The 21,344-nt window shown below is 40.9% G+C and overlaps 1 protein-coding gene across 1 annotated transcript in view; it reads right to left on the bottom strand.

The window, feature by feature from the left end:
* Window positions 1–12,737, bottom strand: part of LOC311176170 (vacuolar protein sorting-associated protein 54-like) — a gene marked incomplete at both ends in the record, with an annotated part of 92,474 nt that extends 79,737 nt beyond the window's left edge. The window contains 1 exon segment of the mRNA XM_084241478.1: window positions 12,556–12,737. Coding sequence (XP_084097604.1) covers window positions 12,556–12,737 — 182 coding nt within the window.
* Between the last annotated feature and the right edge of the window lie 8,607 nt (window positions 12,738–21,344).

The raw sequence follows: 21,344 nt of genomic DNA, 5'->3' as shown, positions 1-21,344 counted from the left end.
TAGGACTCCTGGGTGCCAGTGCTCTCAGTGGCTTCCTCAGGCCCCTTTCCTGTTCCTGCTGCTGGAGAACAATAATTGTCTGTTGTTTTTTGATCATGGAAGTGGTCCTAGTCACCCTCCACCATTGAAATTGAGACAATGTCAATGTGGACTTGAGAACTAGGTTGGGGATCCTGTCTTCATATGACTGGTCACTTTTCAATGCAAAGATGACTGGGGCAGATAGGAACGTGACTCCGGATCATCTCCCTTGCCTCTAGCTGGTGTGTCTTCAGCAGCAGTGCGGTAACTTGGATCTTCCTGGGGCTGCTCTCTTGCTCCCCTGCAGGTAAATAGCCACCCTGCATGGGCAATGTGGTGGGAGGGAAGGCAGAAGATTTCTGCAGTGGTTTGGCACTCTTTCTTGCAGCTGGTTCTGGCCGCAGGGGAGTTTGCTCTTCAGAACTTACTACAGGTCCTCCTTGGTGGTCTGGGGCTTAAGTATCAGCTCTACCACCACAGCATCCCAGATGGCCTGAGTTCTATCTCCAGTCCCCAGCCAAGGAGCTAGCCCACATGACACAGCAGATCTTTGTTTCACCTGCTGGTCCTCTTAGCAGTGTATTTCAGTAGATCCACCTGTTCTGCTGCCCCCTCTGCCTCTGGTGAATCCTAACACCCACCCACCCCCACCTCTGGTCTGCACCCCAGTTCATCTATGCAAAAATAAATAAGTAAAAGTCTTAAAAAAATCTTATTACAGATATATCTTTATAGATCCACCCAAAATACAAATCTTGAACTTTTGATAACCACACACACAAGACATCTAACATATTAACAGTAATACTTGCTATATATTTTATAAAATCAAACAATCAGTTGGCAGTCCACTAACTATATATTGAAAAGTTCATTTTTGTTTCACATTTATTTACACAGACACTTTGGGAAGCCACATCTACCATAAGGGTAGAAGAGCTTTATTTAATACAGGTGGAGCAGTAATTATGATCAATATAAATTTCCAAGCACAGATTGTACAAGCTGCTGGTGCTGGCAGTGTACTTTGTGTCTATTGATGTCCATGCGCCAAATGCTGTATCTATTAGCCCAGAGACATCAGCAGGATTAGACATCAGCTGAGCACAGCATACTGAAAAGTATAAAGGAACTCAGTATATTCACTCAGGAGGCAAAATCAGAAAGAAAAATGAAATGAATGAGAATTAAAAATAAAGGATTGGAAATAAACTGTACACAAATTTAAGCTTCTAAATTTAAACTCTTAGCAATTCAAAATCATTACTGCTTTGCTGTATTTTCTGCTTCTATTTTGTTCTTGCTTTGTATAAATTCCACAGCACTTTTGTAAATCTTAAATTTTGGAATAACATAAAAACAGATTCCTGTGGAATAACAAAGTCTATGAAATATTTCATATTTGAAAATATATGAAAATGTAAGCAATATATGCAGAAACACAAAGATGTGTTATTCTATAAAACTTAATAATGAAGTTACTGAACCCCTTCACTAATATATAAATATTCATGTAATTCATTAATAATAATTGTTTTCTTTTCAGTTGTTTCTTCTTGTGTTGCCTTAGATGAGCAAAAGATCATTTTTAACAAAATATGATAGTCTTTTTGTTTTTCTGATCTAAAAGAAATATTTCTAGCAAGGAAATTATATTTGTTTAGTATTATTTATAGCATTTAGGAAGTTACTGAATTTTTCTCGGGAATTATACTAAGAATACTAGGGAATTTTACATTGAATAGTTCATACATGATGTCATGAATTTTTTCTTTATCTATTTCAATGATATTATGAATCATGAATTATATAATATATCCTTTATAACATGCTAATGAGGTGAATTATAGTGATGATTATTATAATGCTAAATATAACACAAAATTAGAACATATCCCTATTTTTCATATTTCACTTTTAATATTGTCCAATATTTCCATCACTTCAAAATCCTTATTGGATTTTGCTATCAAGGTAATATAAGACTTATTAAATATGGGCCTCCCTGGTGGCACAAAGTGTTAAGATGCAGCACTATGAAGCTATCCACAGTCATTGCAGCACTAGTTTGATCCCTTGCCAGTGACCCACATGGTGCAGCAGACCTCTCCTGGTCCACTGCTCCCCTTACCAGTGTATTTTAGTCAATCTGTCTGTCCTGTTCCCCACTCTGTCTCTGGTGAATCCTCCCACCTCCCACACACCTGGCCTGTACCTCAGTTCTTGTATGCATAAATAAATAAATCTTAAAAAAAATAAGACTTATCAGGGCTTCCCCGGTGGAGCAGCACATTGAGCGCAGCAGGTTGAGCACAGCACTGTGAAGCTGTCTGCAGCCTCTGCAGTGTGGGTTGGATCTTGGCGGGCCAGCGAGGGTCCCACATGGCATGGCAGACCACTCCTGTCGTACCAACTGCTCCTCTCAGCAGTGTATTTCGTCAGTCTGCCTGTTCTGTTCCCTGATCTGTCTCTGGTGAATCCTCTCACCCTCCCGCATATCTGGCCTGTACCCCGGTTCTTGTATAAATAAATAAATAAATCTTAAAAAAATAAGACTTATTAAATAAATGAGATTTTTAAAATCAATTCTGTATAAGAATGTAAGCATAAATTACATGGATATTCTCTTGAACTCACCTGTAAAACTATTTAGACTTGCTTTCTCCACTGTAAGAAAAATTAAATATAAGTTCAATTATAGAGTGATTATCTATGATTTATATTTTCTGTTTATTCTTTTTTTTAAAAGATTTATTTATTTATTTATTTATTTATACAAGCAGTGGGTAGAGTCAGAAGTGCGGGAGGGTGAGAGAATTCACCAGAGCCAGAGCGGGGAGCAGAGCAGGCAGACTGAAGTACACTGCTGAGGGGAGTAGCGGGCACGGCAGGAGAGGTCTGTGCGCCATGTGGGACCCTCGCTGGTGCCTGGGGATCCAACAGGTGCTGCAGAAGCTGTGGGCAGCTTCATAGCCCTGTGCTCAACTGCTGAGCCACCAGGGGAGGCCCTCTGTTTATTCTTTAATTAGTTTTATTAAATTATCTATTTCAAAGTATCTGTCCATTTAATTCTAACATTATTTATTGGCAGTGAGATTTTAATAGTATTCTCCTATGAAATTTAATTCCTGATGTTTCACTTTCTCAGTACATGTTCTTTATAATTTCTAATATAATTTATTTACTACTGTTCCTCCTGCTTTTTTGGTATGCCTTCTTTTCAATTTCCAGTATTATTTATGTATATTTTATCTGCCTCTTTTTTTAAAGATATATATATATATATATATATTTAAAGATTTATTTATTTATTTATACAAGAACCAGGGTACAGGCCAGATGTGTGGGAGGGTGAGAGGATTCACCTGAGACAGAGCAGGGAACAGAACAGGCAGACTGATGAAATACATCTCTGAGGGGAGCAGTGGGCAAGACAGGAGAGGCCTGCTGCACCAAGTGGGATCGAACCGGCACTGCAGAGGCTGTGGGCTAGCTTCACAGCACGGCGCTCAACCGTCTGCACTACCAGGGAGGCCCTATCTGCCTCTTTTGTCATCCCTTCTCTTATATTAGTATTTTTATTATAGTTGAATTTTAGACTTTCTTAAATTCTGTTATATCTAAGGAACCAAATTGTGTTGAATTTTCCTGAGAAAATTAAAGATTCTCTTCCAGAGTCTATAGGAAGCTATCATATTAAACACATTTTAATGATTCTGAATGTTTACATATATGTGGGTTAAGTCAGGGTCAACCTTCTGTCTGTCTAGTCAGAGTTTCTCCAGTTCCAATCTGATGTTACTTTTACTGGGTTCTTTGTGTACTGGTTTCCATGAGTTAATTGTGCCTTTTTTTTAATTTGTATTTGTCTTTGACATTTCCTTTGCTATGATAATGCTTTAGAGTGTATTTATTGTAAATTATCTGGATCCAGATGTATTCTAGTTCAAAGTCCTATCAGGTTAAGTTTCTTCAATTTTGCTGGTAATGGAATAACCCTATATGATCTCTTCTACCATTTACGTATTTAGATAACACATTTTTTCAATATTTGAGCCTCGAAAATTGTATCCTTTGTGTCTTTGCTTCTTATAATTAAATGCAGAACATGCTCTTTATACTTTTTATTTTTTCTCTTATCTTTCAGTAGCAAAAATATGGAAGTTTAATTCCTCTATTTCACATCTGCATTTGGAAACATGAAATAGCTATCAAAATTGGCATTCTCCACATTATAAAAATATTGCTCTCATCTTAATCAGGTAATAATGCTTCCTATTTAAATATTGTTGTGCTTTGAAATTAATTATTACCAAGGATGAAGTAAATTAGCTCAAAATCCTTAAATTATATTCTTTTCACACATATATATGCATATAAAATACAAAATATGACTTCTGGCTAATTTTATAAAATTTGTGTTAAAGTTTAAAAAGACTTAATTGTGACAATAAATCAGTATGAAAAGCAAGTCATTAAATTTATCACTGCTAGTGTTGAAAACAATAAAAGGACATAAAAACAGATAGCAAACTTATCAACTTTTTTCAAATAATATGGAAAAGAAATCTATAAAGTTCTGTTGTAGTGAAATTTAAAGATCACTAGGTCCCTTGCAGCCTAGGGGTTAAGTCTCAGCACTACCACCTATACTGCTTAACTTCAATCTGAGGCCAGGCTGCTAACCCACAGGCTTAGAAGACCTCTCCTGTCTCACCTGAGGCTCCCCTCGGCAGTCTATTTCATTCAACCCGCTTCTTGGGCTCGACACTCTGCAGCTGGTGAATCCTCTCACACCCCCACACCTCTGGTTTACACCTCAATTCTTCTGTGCATAAATAAATAAATAAAAACTAAATAAATAATGAAACTCTTTAATGATCATTAGAAGGATAATGTTTTCTCTCACTTATCTGTAGAGGAGCGTAGGAGTAGGAATAGTGGTCTATTATCCAAAACCAAATGGGGAAATGTTGAGAAAATTGCTTTTAGGTAAAGGGTATAGTTTCCATGAACGGTTACCCTTTAGTGAGTCAGAGATAAACATAGGGAGAAAGATCATCAGATAACTGCTGCTATTCCAGAGTTTAGAGGTCTAAATGCAGTTCTGATTCTGTAATCTTTGTTGCACGGAATACCCACAATTAAAATATACTGTAAACATGTTTTCAAAATAAAACTCATCTTCCACTTCTTATTTTTTTTAAGATTTATTTATTTATTTGTATAAGCACTGGGTACAGTCAGAAGCACGGGAGGGTGAGAACGAGGAACAGAACAGGCAGACTGATGAAATACACTGCTGAGGGGAGCAGCAGGCGGCAGGAGAGATCTGCATGCCATGTGGGACCCTCGCCTAGTGGCTGGGGATCGAACCGGCGCTGCAGAGGCTGTGGGCAGCTTTGCAGCCCAGCGCTCAACTGCTGCGCAACCGGGGAGGCCCACACTTCTTTCTCTTTTTATCAAAGACCCGATCTTTCTATTATTATTTTATTAATCATGCTAAATATTCATCTTCCTCACGATATTTTTAAGTTACCAAGAGGTATATCAACATCTCCCACTAGAATTATAGATTTGCCCCTTTCTCATATACCATGTTGCTTTTTAAAAATGTATAGATATTGATGTTAGTTTAGGAGATATAACTAGCTGTAATTAGAGGTACTGAGATTCATATGTTATATATTCCTGTTATATCTACTGTTATATCTTCCTAGTAGATTATATCTCACACAATAACACAAAGGCATTGTTTTTGTCCTTGTTTACCCATTTTCTGCACTTTTTGCTGTATTTATTGTGAATCTATAAACACAAGATGTAATTTTTACTTTCTGTAGTCATTTATATTCCCGCTTTCTCTTTCCTTCCTATAACTGCATTCTTTCACTTGAGACAGTATTCTTCCTGCCATTTTATAAGCATGATTTCTATTATGAATTCATCTTTGGGGGATGTTTGACAGAAAAAATAATTTTTGACCAGAAGTTAATTCAATTACTCCTTTAAGTTTTCATTCCATTCTTTTTTTTTCTATTTTCTGTTCATTGTGTTGAAAAGTCAGCTTAGCCAATTTTTTCTCATTGAAGCTTACATATAATTTATTGTTGTCTGCTTGTTATTTTTTTAAATGTTTATGTTAAGCAGAGTACACATATAGATTATCATGGTTCCATTGAATTCATCCTGCCAGAATTGTACAATTTCTTAAATCTGTTGTTTAAGTGATATATCTCAATTTTAGAAAATTACCCCCCTCTATTTCATCAATTAGTAACTCTGTTTTATTCTTGTTTGCTTTATTTCTGAGATACAAATTGAAGACAAGTTATATTTTTGATGAATATTATGATCTCTTGATCATCATATAACCTTTGAATCATTTTCTTCACATCTATCAGAATGTTTTACTCAATTTTCTAGTTAAAATCTAAAGTTTTCCATTGTGCATATGTAGCACATCTTCTTGATCCAGTCATCTATTTTTCGGCATTTGGGTTGTTTCCATAGTTTACCGATTGTAAATAGTGCTGCAATAAACATAGGGGTGCAGGTTCCCTTATGAATTAATGTTTCTGTGTCCTTTGGGTAAATATCTAGGAGTGGAATTGCTGGATCATATGGGAGCTCCATCTTTAGCAGACTGAGGAACCTCCAGACAGATTTCCATAGTGGTTGGACCAGTTTGCACTTACACCAGCAATACAGGAGAGTTCCTTTTTCTTCACATCCTCCCCAACATTTGTTGTTGCTAGTTTTTGTTTTTGTCTTTAATATGTGTCATTCTCACTGGTGTAAGATGGTATCTCATTGTAGTTTTGATTTTCATTTCCCTGATTACAAGTGATATTGAACATTTTTTCATATGCCTGTTGGCCATTTGCATTTCCTCTTTGGAGAAGTTTATTTTTAACTCTTCTGACCATTTTTTGACTGGGTTATTTATATCCCCCCCAAGATTTATTTATTTATTTATCTATTTATCTATTTATTTATGTATACAAGCTCTGGGTACAGTCAGAAGCGTGGGAGGGTGAGAGAATTCACCAGAGCCAAAGTGGGGAGCAGAACGGGCAGACTGACAAAATACACTGCTGAGGGGAGCAGCCAGCATGGCAGGAGAGGTCTGTCATGCCATGTAGGACCATCCCCGGGAGCTGGGGATCGAAGTGACACTGCAGAGGCTGCAGGCAGCTTTGCCGCCCAGCGCTCAAAAGCTTTGCCACCAGGGGAGACCCTATTTACTTTGTTTTTGTTGAGTCTCCTCAGCTCTTTGTAGCAATCAGAAAAGATAAACTCATGCAATTTGCACAACATGGATGTAGAGGGAAGGGATCATGCTCAGTGAAATAAGCCAGAAAGTAAAAGAAAAATACTGGATGGTTTCGCTCATAGCAGGAATTTAGAGAACCTAAATAAGGGACCAGGAAAAAGACCAATTATAATAAAATCAAAATCAAAATCAACAAGCAACTATAAACCAAGGACATGCTACGGGGGAGAGAAGGGAGTAGGATCAAAACAAGAGGGGTGGGAATTGTATGTGGACTATAATCAAGATGAAAATACATATATTATGCAAAATGAAAAATGATGTAAGAAATATATAAAATAAAAATGCAAAAAATAAAATAAAATATAATATTTTGTTATATTATATCTGTTTTGCTATTAAAATGATGTGTTTATTACTTCTGTTGAATTATTACAATTCTTGCATTAGGATTATTTTCCATAATTTTGTTTATGGCAAAATATCCATAATTCTTTCATTTTCTTAATGATTAATTACATGCACATCTAATTACACCTCTGAATCTTCAGTGGATGTCTCTTTCTATTATCTCTATTATATTAGTAGTAATACTGCCATTATATGACATTGTTTTTTTGCATATTTGGGTTGTTATTTGAATCCGTATATTTACATTAAAATTTAAAGAGATGATTTTAAAGCTATCTTCCTATAGGGGCAATTATTTTTACTCTGGCCAAACAGAGAAATATAATCTTTATTTTTTTCAGAACTTGAGCTGATTCTAAGCTGGGCTTCAGTATTTGAGATGAGTTGTCTAATTTCAATTCATCTTAACTTGTAGAATATTGTACTTTGGGAATTGCAAGTTAAATGCCAGGCTGTTATCCTTCATGCATGGACATAAATACAAAAGCTTATATCCTAGTCTATTAAGAATGTCAGAAAGCCTACTCTAATCAAAGTTCCTGACTATTTTTTCTCTGCTTGGCTTTTTTTTTAAGATTTATTTTATTTATTTATGCATACAAGAGCTGGAATGCAGGCCAAAGATGTGGGGTTGGTGAGAGGACTCACCAGAGACAGAGTGGGGAACACAACAGGTAGATTGACTGAAATACACTGCTGAGGGGAGCAGCAGGCAAGAGAGGAGAGGTCTGCAGAACCATGTGGGTCAGTCAGCTCCCTGGCCAGGGATTGAATTTGTGCTGCAGTGGCGGCTATTAACTTCATAGTGCTGAGACTTAACCCCTGAGCCAACAGGGAGGCCCTTGACTTTTTATTCTTACAACCTCTCCTTTGGACACAGTAGATGCCAAAAATATTGCTCAAAATTTTATTTTGTCTCATTTTCTTTTCTCTCATTTATTATTTTGGACCCTCAAGTTCACACTGCATTTTTGCTCCCTTATTTTTTTATGTCTAACTTAATTCTTTCTTCAGTAGAAGAATTCTTATTTTCCATTTTATAATTTTAAATTCATATTAAATTATTCAAATACATATTAAACTATTTTAATGATGTATTTCTGAATTCACTGACTACCATTGTCATCTTTTGCTTGTACTCTGAACTATCATTCTTTTTTTTTTTTTTTGGTTAATGTATTCTGGAATCAGGAAAAATCAAAGCTGACTTAAATGTGAAAATTAGGGATAATTTTTTTTTCAGTTTTGCACACTTAATGGATATAATTTTATACATGTTCTGCCACTCAATGTGTGGAATTTTGCAAATTACCTCTCTAGATCTCAGTCTTTTCAGAAAAAAATAAATGAGTTAAAACAGATGATTTTTAAGTCCTTTCATATCTAAAATTCCGTGATTTAATAAGAATAAATTAAACTTGAATCTTTGATGATTCAAATTTAATTTGAATCTTGAAATCCAGGAGATTTTTATAGATTCTAAATTTAGGAAAAATAATATTCTTTATTATCCCTACTGCTACAAGATCTCCCATATGACCTTTACACATTTCAATTCAATAATTAGTTTTTGCATATTTTAATTGCCAAGAAATATTGAGGAGGGCTAGTAATATCTGGAATCACATCCTCCTGCATATAAATATTGTAAAGTGTAATAATTACAATGGTAGGAGGTTAATATAAGAATATACAAATTAATAAATGAAGCAATAAAGAAACTACATTTATGCATATATGAAAAGCTTCATTAATGTATTGGGACTTAGCATTTTACATTTGTGAGGAGAACAAGGATTTTTCCAAGAATGGTGCTGAGACAGGTAACTATAATAGAAAAGGAAAAAAAAATCCACTTTATAATATACATATTCAAATTGAGTAAAGATCCATGTGTAAAAATCATAGTTGTAATTGCATGAAGGTTGCAAAAAATTTTAAACTTGAAATTTTTCTGCCCTTAAAAGATAACTTACAAAATGGGTGAATTAAAAAAACTTATGATGATTAAAATTTAGAATTCTGTCATAAAACTTGGATTTTATGCTATAGCAAATGTCATTTTGCCCTGTCCTAACTATATAAAATCGGAACTGTTACTTAAGAGTTGATGGTCAACTTTCTGAGTAGAATGTGCAAGTAATAGTATTTGTTTTATAAGAAGGGTTTTCATCATTTAAATTAGGGTGATTTCAAAATTTAAATAAAATTGTACAATATCAAAACAGTATATTGTGAGAAAAAAGATGTTATCAACTTGTGAGGTATTATATTTGAAATATCTTATTTTTCTCTGCTGAAATTGATATTACTTGGAGAAAAACTGGAAACTTTGAGAAAAGCATTAATTTTGGAAAATCTGTGCATTCATTTAGTATAGGCTAAATTCTCCTATATATTGTGGATATAAGACACAGGGCATGGAAACCATCCTAGTATTACCTATTATGTTACTTTATTGCAGAATGAAAGAGGAATGCCAAGAAACTCTTGAAAGGATTGACAAGTGGGGCTGAAGACACTCTGGCAAGGTTGGAGACAATACATGTTGACTGATGGTATTTATCACAGCTTAGCAAACCAAATGTAGGACAGAGAAATTGGAGTTGTTACTATTCCAAATTTAAAGACATATAGAATTGGTGTGGTAAAATGATAACATTTTTATGGTTCTTATTAAGTTGTCTGAAATACCTTGTTATGCAAGACATATATAAAGGAAAACTAAAGCCATTCAGATATAATAAAAGAAGGACTGATTAGAAATAATAGAAATTCAATGATTCCTAACTTAACTCATAGTAAAGCAATAATAAAGTGAAGAGAATACAAATTTAAGATATAATTATAGACTAAGGATAAGTTTGCAGAATTAAGATAGTCCATGTACAGATCAATCTAAAAATGGACCACTGCAAAAATTTAGTGAAGTATATGGACATAACAGTTCTAGATGAATCCTCAAAAGTCTATTAAGTCCAGCCAGCAAGAAAAGTACATTTAATAAATATGGGCTTGTGGGAATTGCAGATAATAACTTAGTTTCTTTTGTACACTAATACACAGGAGTGCTTGACCTACACGCCAGACTTTAATTTTATTGTGTATGTCCATATGAGCTTTCCTCTACACCATAACTTGTCCATCTGAAAAGAATTTTTCAACTGTGAGTGAGGATAATGACAAAGATAAGTACAGAAAAAACAAAAATAACTTGTGAGTTTCACTAATAAAATTTCCACAGGAGAATTTTCATTGCCAACCTAAAGGTGTCACCTAGAATTTGATTACTTATGTTCCAACTTAGACTGTAAAACCACCTTTTGTCTTTTTGAAATGAGAATTTGAAAGGGTCAAATGGTGACCATTTGTGTAGCAAAAAGATGCTCCACGTCTCCAAGGTCCTCTCTCTGTTCCCCATTGTATCTGCAGGGGAGGCAGCCTGGGGAGGCAGGAGCCAGCCAGGGAGAGGGATGCTGGGAAGTGATGAGGAGACAGAACAAGGAAGTTTCCAGAACTGTGAGTAAAGACCCAGGTCAGGACTGGGAAAAATGAAGAAAGGAGGTGAGCGGGGACTGGACAAAATGCCCCCTGGGCAACACACGTGTGTGTGGATGGTACTTCCCATTAACCAGGCAGGGCAAGTTCTCCCTGGGACGTGAAAGCCCCCAGTGGACAAGATCCCCCACTCCCTTCCAAACCTGAGTTCTTCCTCCACATCACAGCTGCAGCCATCGCAGCTCCAGTGAGCACAGCTCCAAGGAGAACCAGGCCAGCAATGATGCCTGAAGTAGGGATGAAGGACTGAGGAGGGGGCACTGGTAGGGAAGGGAAGATCATACCCTGAGCCCCAGACCTTATCCTGACCCTCTGAAGGGCTCCAGAAGGGCTCCTGATGGCCCTCAGAACAGCCTCAGTGCCCACATCCTCCTTCTCACCCCATCTCAGGACTTGGGGCTCCAACAGACCTTCATGCTGCACGTGGCACGTGTATCTCTGCTCCTCTCCAGAAGGCACCACCACAGCTGCCCACTTCTGGAAGTTTCCATCTCCCCCAGGCCTGGTCTCCACCAGCTCGATCTCCTGGGTCAGGTCCTCGCCATCTCGCTGCCAGGGCAGGGTGATGTTCGCAGGGTAGAACTCCAGGGTCCAGCACCTCAGGGTCACCTCATGGTCAATGGAGGGATGGTGGGTCATGCGTGTCTTTGGGGGATATGAGGCGGTAAATGTGAAAATTCACCTTGCGTTTCCTCCATGGACACTGAAGAATCCTCATGAGACCGTCCTCACAATGGACAAGACAACCGGTGTCGCAGGAAGAAGCATAAAATGTAAAAAAACAGGCTAATCTGGGGGAATCTGTGAGATTCTCCTATTCCTTAGAAAGTTCTAGAACGAGGGTGAAAACCCAGGGTAGGATGAAGCGGAGGGAGTGGAACACAGACTTTTTATTCCTGACCTGGGTGGAAGGTGAACGACACAGAAAAGCAGGAATCACATCACTGACAATGTTCTCAGACCAGAAACAAGACTGAGAGAGAAACTCGTGGTTCTCCAACAGGCCCCTGGTCCAAAGGACCCGGTGACATGTGATGTCAGGGACTGTCTGTCTTTCTCAGGGAGACGGGATCCCTTCACTGTCCTTCAGGAGAAGCCGGAGTCTCTGGGAGTCTCTCTGGTGCAGAACATGAAGCCCAGGGGAGTCGCCCCTCGGGACTAGAGAGAGGACTCATTTCCCGCAGTGACTCCAGGCAGGGGAGGACCGGGAGGCCTCCAGGCCCCTCTTACCCGTGCACTGCAGAGTCTCCTCCCCGTGCTCCAGGCATGTGCGCAGCCCCCTCAAGCACCTGCCCTCCGCATAGTTCCTGATCTTCTCTGCCTCACCCCGGGCCCCCCACTCGCGCCGGGTGATATGAGCAGCCGTGTCCACCGCGGTCCAGGAGCGCAGGTCCCCGTTCAGGGCCAGGTAATCAGCGCCCTCGGAGGCGACCTGTCTGTACGCGCGGAGGAGGCACCCCTCGGGCCCCATGTCGCAGCTGTACGTGTTCAGGAAGGGGTGAGACCTGTCCCCGCCCGCGTCACCCCGCGGTCACCCCGCGGTCACCCGACCTCCCGCCCTGAATAAACTAAACAGAATGAAACGGGGTGAGCATCCCACGGGCTGTTCCCGGGCAGGGTGCAGAGAAGTCTGGAGGGGAGACCCTGAGCGACCCCCCAGCCCCCAGTCCGTAGGGATGGGGGTGCTGCCCGGCCCAGACCCGCACCAGCTCCCCGGTCTCGCTCTGGTTGTGGAGGCCGCGCAGGGCGTCCAGTGCGCTCAGAACCACAGTGCCCCGTCCCTTGTGACCCGCGTCTCCCGTCCCGCTCCTCCTGCTCCTCCCGCCCCCGCTGCCCGCCCAGGGCGCCCGCGGCTCCAAGCTCCGCCCGGAGAGTCGCTGTCGAGGCGGTCGAACTGCGTGTAGTCCACGGAGCCCAGGAGATGAAGCGGGGCTCCCGGGGCCGGCCGGGACATCGCGGTGGAGAAAATCCTCAGGGAGCGGGGCCTGGGGGCGGGAGGGGAGACCCGGCCTCTTCTTCTCCCCTTTGGGGGCTCAAGTCCCGGGGGGCGCCCACGGGACAGAAAGTGGGTGAACGACAAGTGAGAGTGAAAAGCGGCTGCGGAACGAACATGGCCGGGACTCGGGGGGCCAGAGGAAGCTGGGGTCTCGGGGGGACGGAACGGGGCCAGGATGGGTGGGGCCGACGTGGGGGGACAACTAGGGCGGCGCGAGGTCGCGCCTCTCCCACGCCCGCCCACGCCCTCGCTCCCGCCTCTGGGAGCGCCCTGTCCCCTCCCGACCGGCACTCACCCGCCCGGATCTCCCTCGGGGCCATGGTCCCCGCGAGCAGGAGCAGGAGGGCTGCGCCCCCATCCCCCAGGACGCGACTCCGCCCGGGCTGGGGAGACGGAGTCCCGGCGGGCGGGCGAGGGCTTTGGAGCGGGAGCCGCGGGGCTGTTGATTGGCTGCTCCGGAGACCTCCAGGCAATGGGGAGTGAGCCCCGGGGTGAGTCACCAGTATCCAGGCAGGAGGACCCGCCCAGGCTGGGAGCCCAGAGGTGGAACTAGGGGAGAGGGCGAATCCCCAGCAGTCACCTTCCAGCCCGGCACCCCGCGCTGGGGACTGAGACCCAGGCAGCCACACCCCGAGACCTGGGACTTTGCCGCCCCCTCCTCTCCTGCTCCGAGACCTTTGTCACACCGTGTCCCTGAGTCTAGGCCCAGGGACTGGGTCCGCAAGGCTCAAACATTTTTCTTTCAGAAACTCTGTTCAGTCTCACAAATTATTAGGATCCCATGCATAATTTTGTTATGTGGGTTACAGCTTTAAATATTTACTTTACTAGAATAAAACCTTTTTAAAAGAGGTTATTGCTTCTTTACTTTAGAATATAAATAATCTGGGGCCTCCCTGGTGGCGCAAGGGGTTAAGCGTCAGCACTATGAAGTGGCCTGTAGCTGCAGCAGCACCAGTTCAATCCCTGGCTAGGGAGCAACCCACATGGCATAGCAGACCTCTCCTGTCTCACCTGCTGCTCCCCTCAGCAGTGTATTTCTGTAGTTCTTCCTGTTCTGCTCCCCACTCTGTCTTTGGTGAATCCTCTCACCCGCCACACCTCTGGCCTGTAACCCAGTTCTTGTATGCATAAATAAATAAATAAATAAATGTTTTAAAAAGAATATTAATAACCTATGGTATGCTAATGATGGAGTTTTTGGAGTCAGTGGGTTTGGAGTGCGGGGTCCTCGGGTTCACTCTGGGAAAGGTTTCACCAGAGTTCCCGTTTCAGCGACACACGAAGATTCCCCAGGCGAGTTTCTCCACAAGACAGAGACAGTAGTTATATTTAAAGAGCAGATTTATTAGACAAGGGGTGGAAGAGTAAAGGACACTTGCATAGACTCAAGCGGGCAGGAAGAGCTGCCCCCCGAAAGGGGCAGGTTTGCTGAGAGAGGCCTGCATGGTTGCAGGCGAGTGGCCTTGAAGAGAGCTGAGAGAGGTCAATGAAGAGAAGTGCAGGCATGATGCAGGTCATGGCCAGGCAGGAGGCTGCTGCCCTGCAGAGAAGAGAATTGGTGAAAAGATGCACCTGCATAGTCACAGGTGGGCAGAGGTGCTGCAGGAGGACTTGTAGCCCCAGCCAGATAAACTACTGGCAAGCAGTGAAGTCAAAGGGCCTCACACCGTGGGGCCGAAGTTAAAGGGCCTCACACCGTGGGGCCAAAGATTCCTTGTGCCTCACACCGTGGGGCTGAAGATCTAACATCCCTTCACTTTTTGTTCTTGGTAATAAAAGGAGAAAAATTTCCCAAAAGGTTCATCAGGCACTACATTATATACATCAATATACAGTAAATAAACGGCACGGAAAATTATCTCTTAAAAACTAATTATTAAACAATTTGGCCCACTTGACAATGGGAGATGGTTTATTAAACATGCCTGACAAGCATTACAAGACAACTATTATTGTAAGTTCTTTTTTGCCTTCCCTTGCAGTTTCTTGGGAAAGTTTTTAAATGAAACTATTTGAGTTAAGAAGTTTCTAGGTAGAGAAAGTTCTGATAGCTGAGTAGCAGCCGGCCCCTGGTGTGAAGGCCATGAGAATAAGAAAAATTTCTTTATTTGCTTAAGCTTTAGCTGATGGGAATGTTCTGGTGACTATCAATTGTGTTAGGTTATTGTTTAGCTGAAACAATGAATTTTAGTGTAAGACTTAGTTTTTTATTGCCTTCTTGCTGAGAGCACAAAAAAGAGATGTGCTAATTGTTTCTGCTTTGTTTCTATGAACTTGATAATGTAATCTCAATGCTTGCAAAAAACGTATAAATAATCTGCTGAGCCTTTCGGGCAGAAGATACTAACACCTCACCAAGTGTCGGTGTCTTCTCATTCCCTTTCCCCCAGTCCCTAAGTTTCAGATCATTCGTATTCGCCACGCCATCTCATCCTTTCAGGAACCCTGACACTACATTTTGCCTGAGGCTGGTCCCTGGCACAGAGGGATTGCTGCCCCCAGCCTGTGCAGAGACTGCACTGACATAGTCTTTTTCTGTTTGGGAGGGGTCACTCCTTGTGAGCCTTCTGGTTAGTTGATGTTGGACAACTATGCAGAATCTGAAAGGGTTAGGAGAGTCTACAATGGGCTCAATCTCCATATATTTACCCTTGGGCCTGTGCTCTAGACAGCAGTCTGATACCTGCTTGGATTTTCTGCTTTGAAATCTAGGCTTTGGAGCCTAAGGATTTTGGTTTCTATATCTGTGTCAATGGCTGTGTTAATCCCTTTTATCCCCTGCTCCTTGTGTGAGCCAGATTTCTGGTCTTGGGGCATCTCCTTTCCAGTCTTTTTCTATTGCTGTCCTCCATCTTTCACTAACTTCACAACTTCCAGTACTACTTTTACTTTTGGGATTTGTGGTGAAAAATAAAGTGAATTTTTTTTTTTAATAATTTGATTCCAGTGTAATGAATACTGAAGATCTTTATAACTTAGTGGAACAATATATTACTTTAAAAATAACACATTAGCACAAAACCCAACCAATATGCAGGAGAGTGATGAGAACATATATTACTGAGCAAATGAATTTAATAAAGATTCCAGCAGAATTTCCAGTCTTGCTGCAATTGTAACAGGGTGCTGCCCAGGGAAAGGGGAAGTTCCAGGTTTTCTTGCCCCACTCAAAGGAGGGTGGGGCTAAAGTGAAAAGAAGAAGCTGCAGAGGAGACTTACTGAGGAAGGAAGGAAGCAGGATGGAGCCATTTGGAGACCTGGAGGGGGCACATGGAACAGAGAGATATGTGAAGAAATTATGCTTACCTTTTGGTCCTGGAAGTTGTGGAACCAAGTTTAGCCAAGGTTTCGCCATTTTGTATATCCTCCACCTTGATATGTTAGTCCTTGTCCAGCCGCATTCCGGAGATAGTTTCAGCAGTCACAACCCTCACTCCACTTGGTGGCGAAAAAGCAGACCACCCCAGCCGCCAATGAGGGCAGTCCTGTCCATAAATGGGACAGCATCTCTAACCGTCCAGTCAGTTTGAAACTGTAACCGCGCGCGCCAAAATGCCTTTGTAGTAGCCAATGAGTAATTGCCAGCTTCTTTCAGAGTTCGCGCCACTCGCGACCCTATAAGATACCCCTGCTTCCTCTATTCGGGGCTCTCGACCTCTGCCGTTGCATCGGTGCGTGTCGAGGGCCCGGTCTCGAGCCCGTAATAAACTCCCTTTTGCATTTGCATCAGCTGTCTTTGGATTCTTGGAGGCTATGCTCGCCGAGTCTGCTGATCTTGGGCACAACATTTGGGGGCTCGTCCGGGATCGGCTAGCACAGACCCCAACCACCAAACGGCTGAAGGGAGCCATTAAAGCGCGCAGGTGAGTGGTGAGGTTTTAGTCTGCAGACCTGTAGTATTGAGTACCTGTATTTGTATTTTTTGTGCTCAGTACCTGTAAAATTGTTTGCAAACCTGTAAAAGTACTGAGTACCTGTATTTGTATTTTTTTTGTGCTCAGTACCTGTAGAATTGTTTGCAAACCTGTAGAAGTACTGAGTACCTGTACTTATATTTTTTGTGCTCAGTACCTGTGGAATTGTTTGCAAACCTGTAATTTTGGTAGCCAGATGCTTAAGTGGACGCGCTGGTAGGTGTCTTGGCGTGGACCAGGGGAGACGTCCCCGGACCACCTGAATGGCTATCCCCTGTGGGGCAGCACTGGGGTAGCATTTGTATGGGGCCCGTTTGAAAAATTTGTTTTTTGGTTCATTTAGTGTGTTTGTTATTCTTAAAACTTTGGTGTTTGTCTCTACCCAGGGACCTCTAATTGGTTATCCGTACCCCTTGTGGGGCAGCACTGGGGCAGGTCCCCCTTTTGGGGAAAGTTCAAAAAAAAAAAAACTAATTTTGTTTTATTCCTGGTGTTTGTTGTCTTTGTTGCGTTTGTGTGTTCGTAACCATGGGTCAGGCAATGCCTACTCCACTGTCTTGGGACACAGTCAAGGCAAAAAGTAAAATACTGGGGACTAAAAAGTCACCACAGCTGGCTGGTAAGAAACGCTGCCTCTGATCTCAACAAGCAGCTGCCTGGACATTTTCTCCAGTGTTGAGATCACTGGTATATCTCTGCTGCCTTCCAGCTGTGGGGAAATTAGTCTGTCCCTTTGTCCACCTTAAAAAACAAAAAAACTGAAGTTTACTAAATTGTGGTTTCTCAGTGTTTTTGCAAATATTGGTAAAAATAACTGTTTCTTAAAATTAGTGCACGTGGCAAAAAAAAAAAATTTTCAAATAAAAATTAAGAGATCTCTTTGTTCTTGCTTTTTGCCTCCGGAGAATTAATTGTAAATGGCGCAATTTCAAAATCCTAAATTTTGAAATTGCGATCTAAAATTGTAGTAAACAAAAGCTAATTTAAAATTTAATAGTTTAGAGCATACATGCCTTAAGGTTTAAGTGTTAAAAAAAAAAATTGGTGCTTTGCTTTGTTTAAATATGTTTACTTGTGCTGTACGAAAAAAAATAATAATTAACCTGGCCTATGCTAACAAACTTACTTCTAGGCTTTTATCTAAACTTCTCTTGATAAGATCTTGTTCCAGGAAGACTGATCTACTTGTCTTTTCCCCTTGGAAAAAAACAATATATTCTCCCAGTAAAGGACTAGACTTCCTTGCAAAATTCAAGGTAACATCTAAAGCCATATGGACAAGTTACTGAAAAAAAATGTATTTAGTATTAGGTGTCTATTTTTTTTTTTCCTTTTCTTTCTTGCTTTTGTCAATCTATCTGTAACAGGGTGGTCCCCAGGAAAGGGGGAAATTCCAGGTTCCCTGCCCCACCCAAGAGAGGGAGGAAGAAAGCAGGATTAAAAAAAAAAAAATCCAGAAGGAGACCTGGAGGAGGCCCATGGAGCCTAGAGACACATGAAGAAACTGCGCTTGCCTTTTGGTTGTGGACTAGGTAACACAGATGTGGGTGAGACCCGTGGGGAGGAGACAATGACAACTTTTATCTTAATTTTAATTTTGCTCTTTTCCTTCCGAGCTTGTCTGGTTGTTTCTAACCCTTTCCTGTGGGTCCTCACTGGAAGAGGCCTTAAACTTGTGGCAGGCTTTGGGGCCTGGCTTGGGCCAATCCCATTTGGACAGAGTTTTACCCATGAGGGGACAGAGTTTTACCCACTTTGGGTGCTTAATTTAGAAACTAGATTCTTTGCCTTTCCTGTATTGTCTTCCTAATTGTATTAAAGTTCCTTCCCATTAAAGTCTTGTATGTTTTGTGTTGATGCAGCTGATGGCAGAACCTATTTAGAACAGGCAGGTTTGGGGGTCTGGGCTGCCCCTCTCCCTGCCCTGTAACATATCTAGTGCTTGCCTAAGGAAAAAGACTTGGTATATAAAATTGTTACAGTGGCAACTCTGAAGTTGACTTAAAATTCCAGTTCTAAGGAAAAACTAAAAGTAAACTAAGGTTTTGCTAAGTTTAATAATAAAAATTTGCTAACCATTTACTGAACTTTCAGGTTTACATTTTGTTCCTTATTGTAAGGAGACTAAAGTTTAATGTCATCTCAACTAAAAAAATTTTTAATTAAAAATGTGTCTAAGTTGTGCATTCTAAAGAGATAATAAACAGCTATTATGGTGTCTTACATGCAGAGATTAGAAACTAAGATGTAATAATTCTAAATACAAGTAAAGTGAAGGTAGTAACTTATACTGTTGTGCGTGTTTTAACTTCTTTTCCCAGGAGTCCTATATCTCTGTATTTCGGCCTTGACTCTATAAACTGTATAATGTTATAATTGTTTTTAATAGTCTGGACTCTGGTTAAAAATTAGTATAAAAATTTTAGCTTCTTAAGTAAATCTAAAAATTTCAGTTTTGTATTTTATGAAATCCCTTGCCTTTTTGGTAATGCATTGCTGAATTTTGGCAATTGCCTATTCATTGCTTGGTTGAAAAAAACCAACTATTTTATCCCATGTGCCCCTGGCAAAGAGGTGTTATATGCAAAAGTGTGTATGTGGAAAATAGTAGCACTTTAGACACAGGACAGGTAAACAAGGTAAAGTAAAATAATTTATATCAAACACCTGTTTTATAGTTAATGACAGAAATGGTGAAAAACTAGTTAGCTTCTTCACAAGAGAGGCAGCATGATAACTTTTGTGTTTCCTGTATTTTTCTCTCCAGTATTATATGTAGACACTATATAAAAAAAATTTATAATGTTTAATTATTCAAAATTGGGAGAATATTATTCACTGTTTTGGTGTCACTTAATATCCAGGTGGTCTCTAGTCTCTATTTTATAGAGATTGTATAAAACGTATAAAAATGTGTAATTAAAATATGTATCTTTTAGCCATCCTTGTTCTGACATCAGGTGCAGGCTCCAGAGACCAAATCAAGGGCCTAAAATCCTTTTAACACTTTAATTAGACATAGCCTTCAAGGCCTACAGTAATATGGAGGGGACTTGCTAAAAAAAAAAAAAAAGAAGAAGAAAGGGAGAGAGGCAAGAAAAGGGCCCAGTAGATGGCAGTTGCCATCACAGTATTCTGCCACCTCAGACTCACCCAAGGCCCCATGCGCCCTAGGGCATTCGGGACCTCAACCTCTCAATGGGCTGCCAGCTTGCATCCACTGCCAGCAACCAGGATACCTCAACTGCAAAAAGCTGTCCCCAGGGCCATGCCTTCAGTGCCATCATACAAGGCTCTGAAAAGGGGGACTGTCCCACTCTCCAGTGAGGGAGGGGGCCAGCCCAAACCACGGGCCAGGATGGGAGGACAGGCTTGACGGTCAGCTGCCTCTGATGAAGAATCCAGTGCAGGAGAAGACCTCTGAAGAAGCCCAGAGGTGAGACAAGCTCCCCTGTTTACTGTTTATATGGATAAGCCTCGGGTGACCCTAGAAGTGGCAGACAAAAAGATCATCTTTTTGGTAAATAAGGGGCCACTTGCTCTGCCTTACTCCAATTCTTTGGATTGACCTACTGGTCGATTGTCTCCCTCACTAGTAAAGATGGCCAGACTGAGCCAAGACACTTTACAGCACTGCTACCTTGCTCGCTACGAGGCTACTTGTTTGTACATTCTCAGTGGTTAAATAAAATAAAAAATAGCTTTGTGTTTCTTTGTCATTGACAAAGTTGCACCAGAAATGTTTATGAAAGTATTTCTTTATAAAACATAAAAATATAATTGTGAAGAATTTTTGTTTGCATGATCATGGTTAGCCAGGTCTCGTTGTGCATTGATGTTGAGCATCGGTTCAAAGGAACTGTTCATTGCAGATTTTGATTGGTACCGGTGAGTCTGTGATTTTGCAACTTGTCTGTTCACATTTAAAAAAATTATCATGTAAAATTTCCATTTTTCTGTAAAAATAGGTGCAATAATAATCAAAGTTTTGATGTCGTGAGTCTTCATCTTGGAGAATTACCTTATTCTGTTTAAACTTAACATTTTATGTACTAACATTTAGAGGGCCTCATTTTGATAACTGCAGTAACATTAAGTATGTATAAAACCCTAAAGCCCTAGACCTGTTAATGGCTAAAGTTAAAAAAAAAAAAAATTGTGACCT

Source organism: Talpa europaea (genome assembly GCF_964194135.1).
Source record: "Talpa europaea genome assembly, chromosome: 8".
Taxonomy (NCBI): domain Eukaryota; kingdom Metazoa; phylum Chordata; class Mammalia; order Eulipotyphla; family Talpidae; genus Talpa; species Talpa europaea.
The sequence above is the reverse complement of the archived record's forward strand: the minus strand, read 5'-3'. Positions and strand labels throughout refer to the sequence as shown.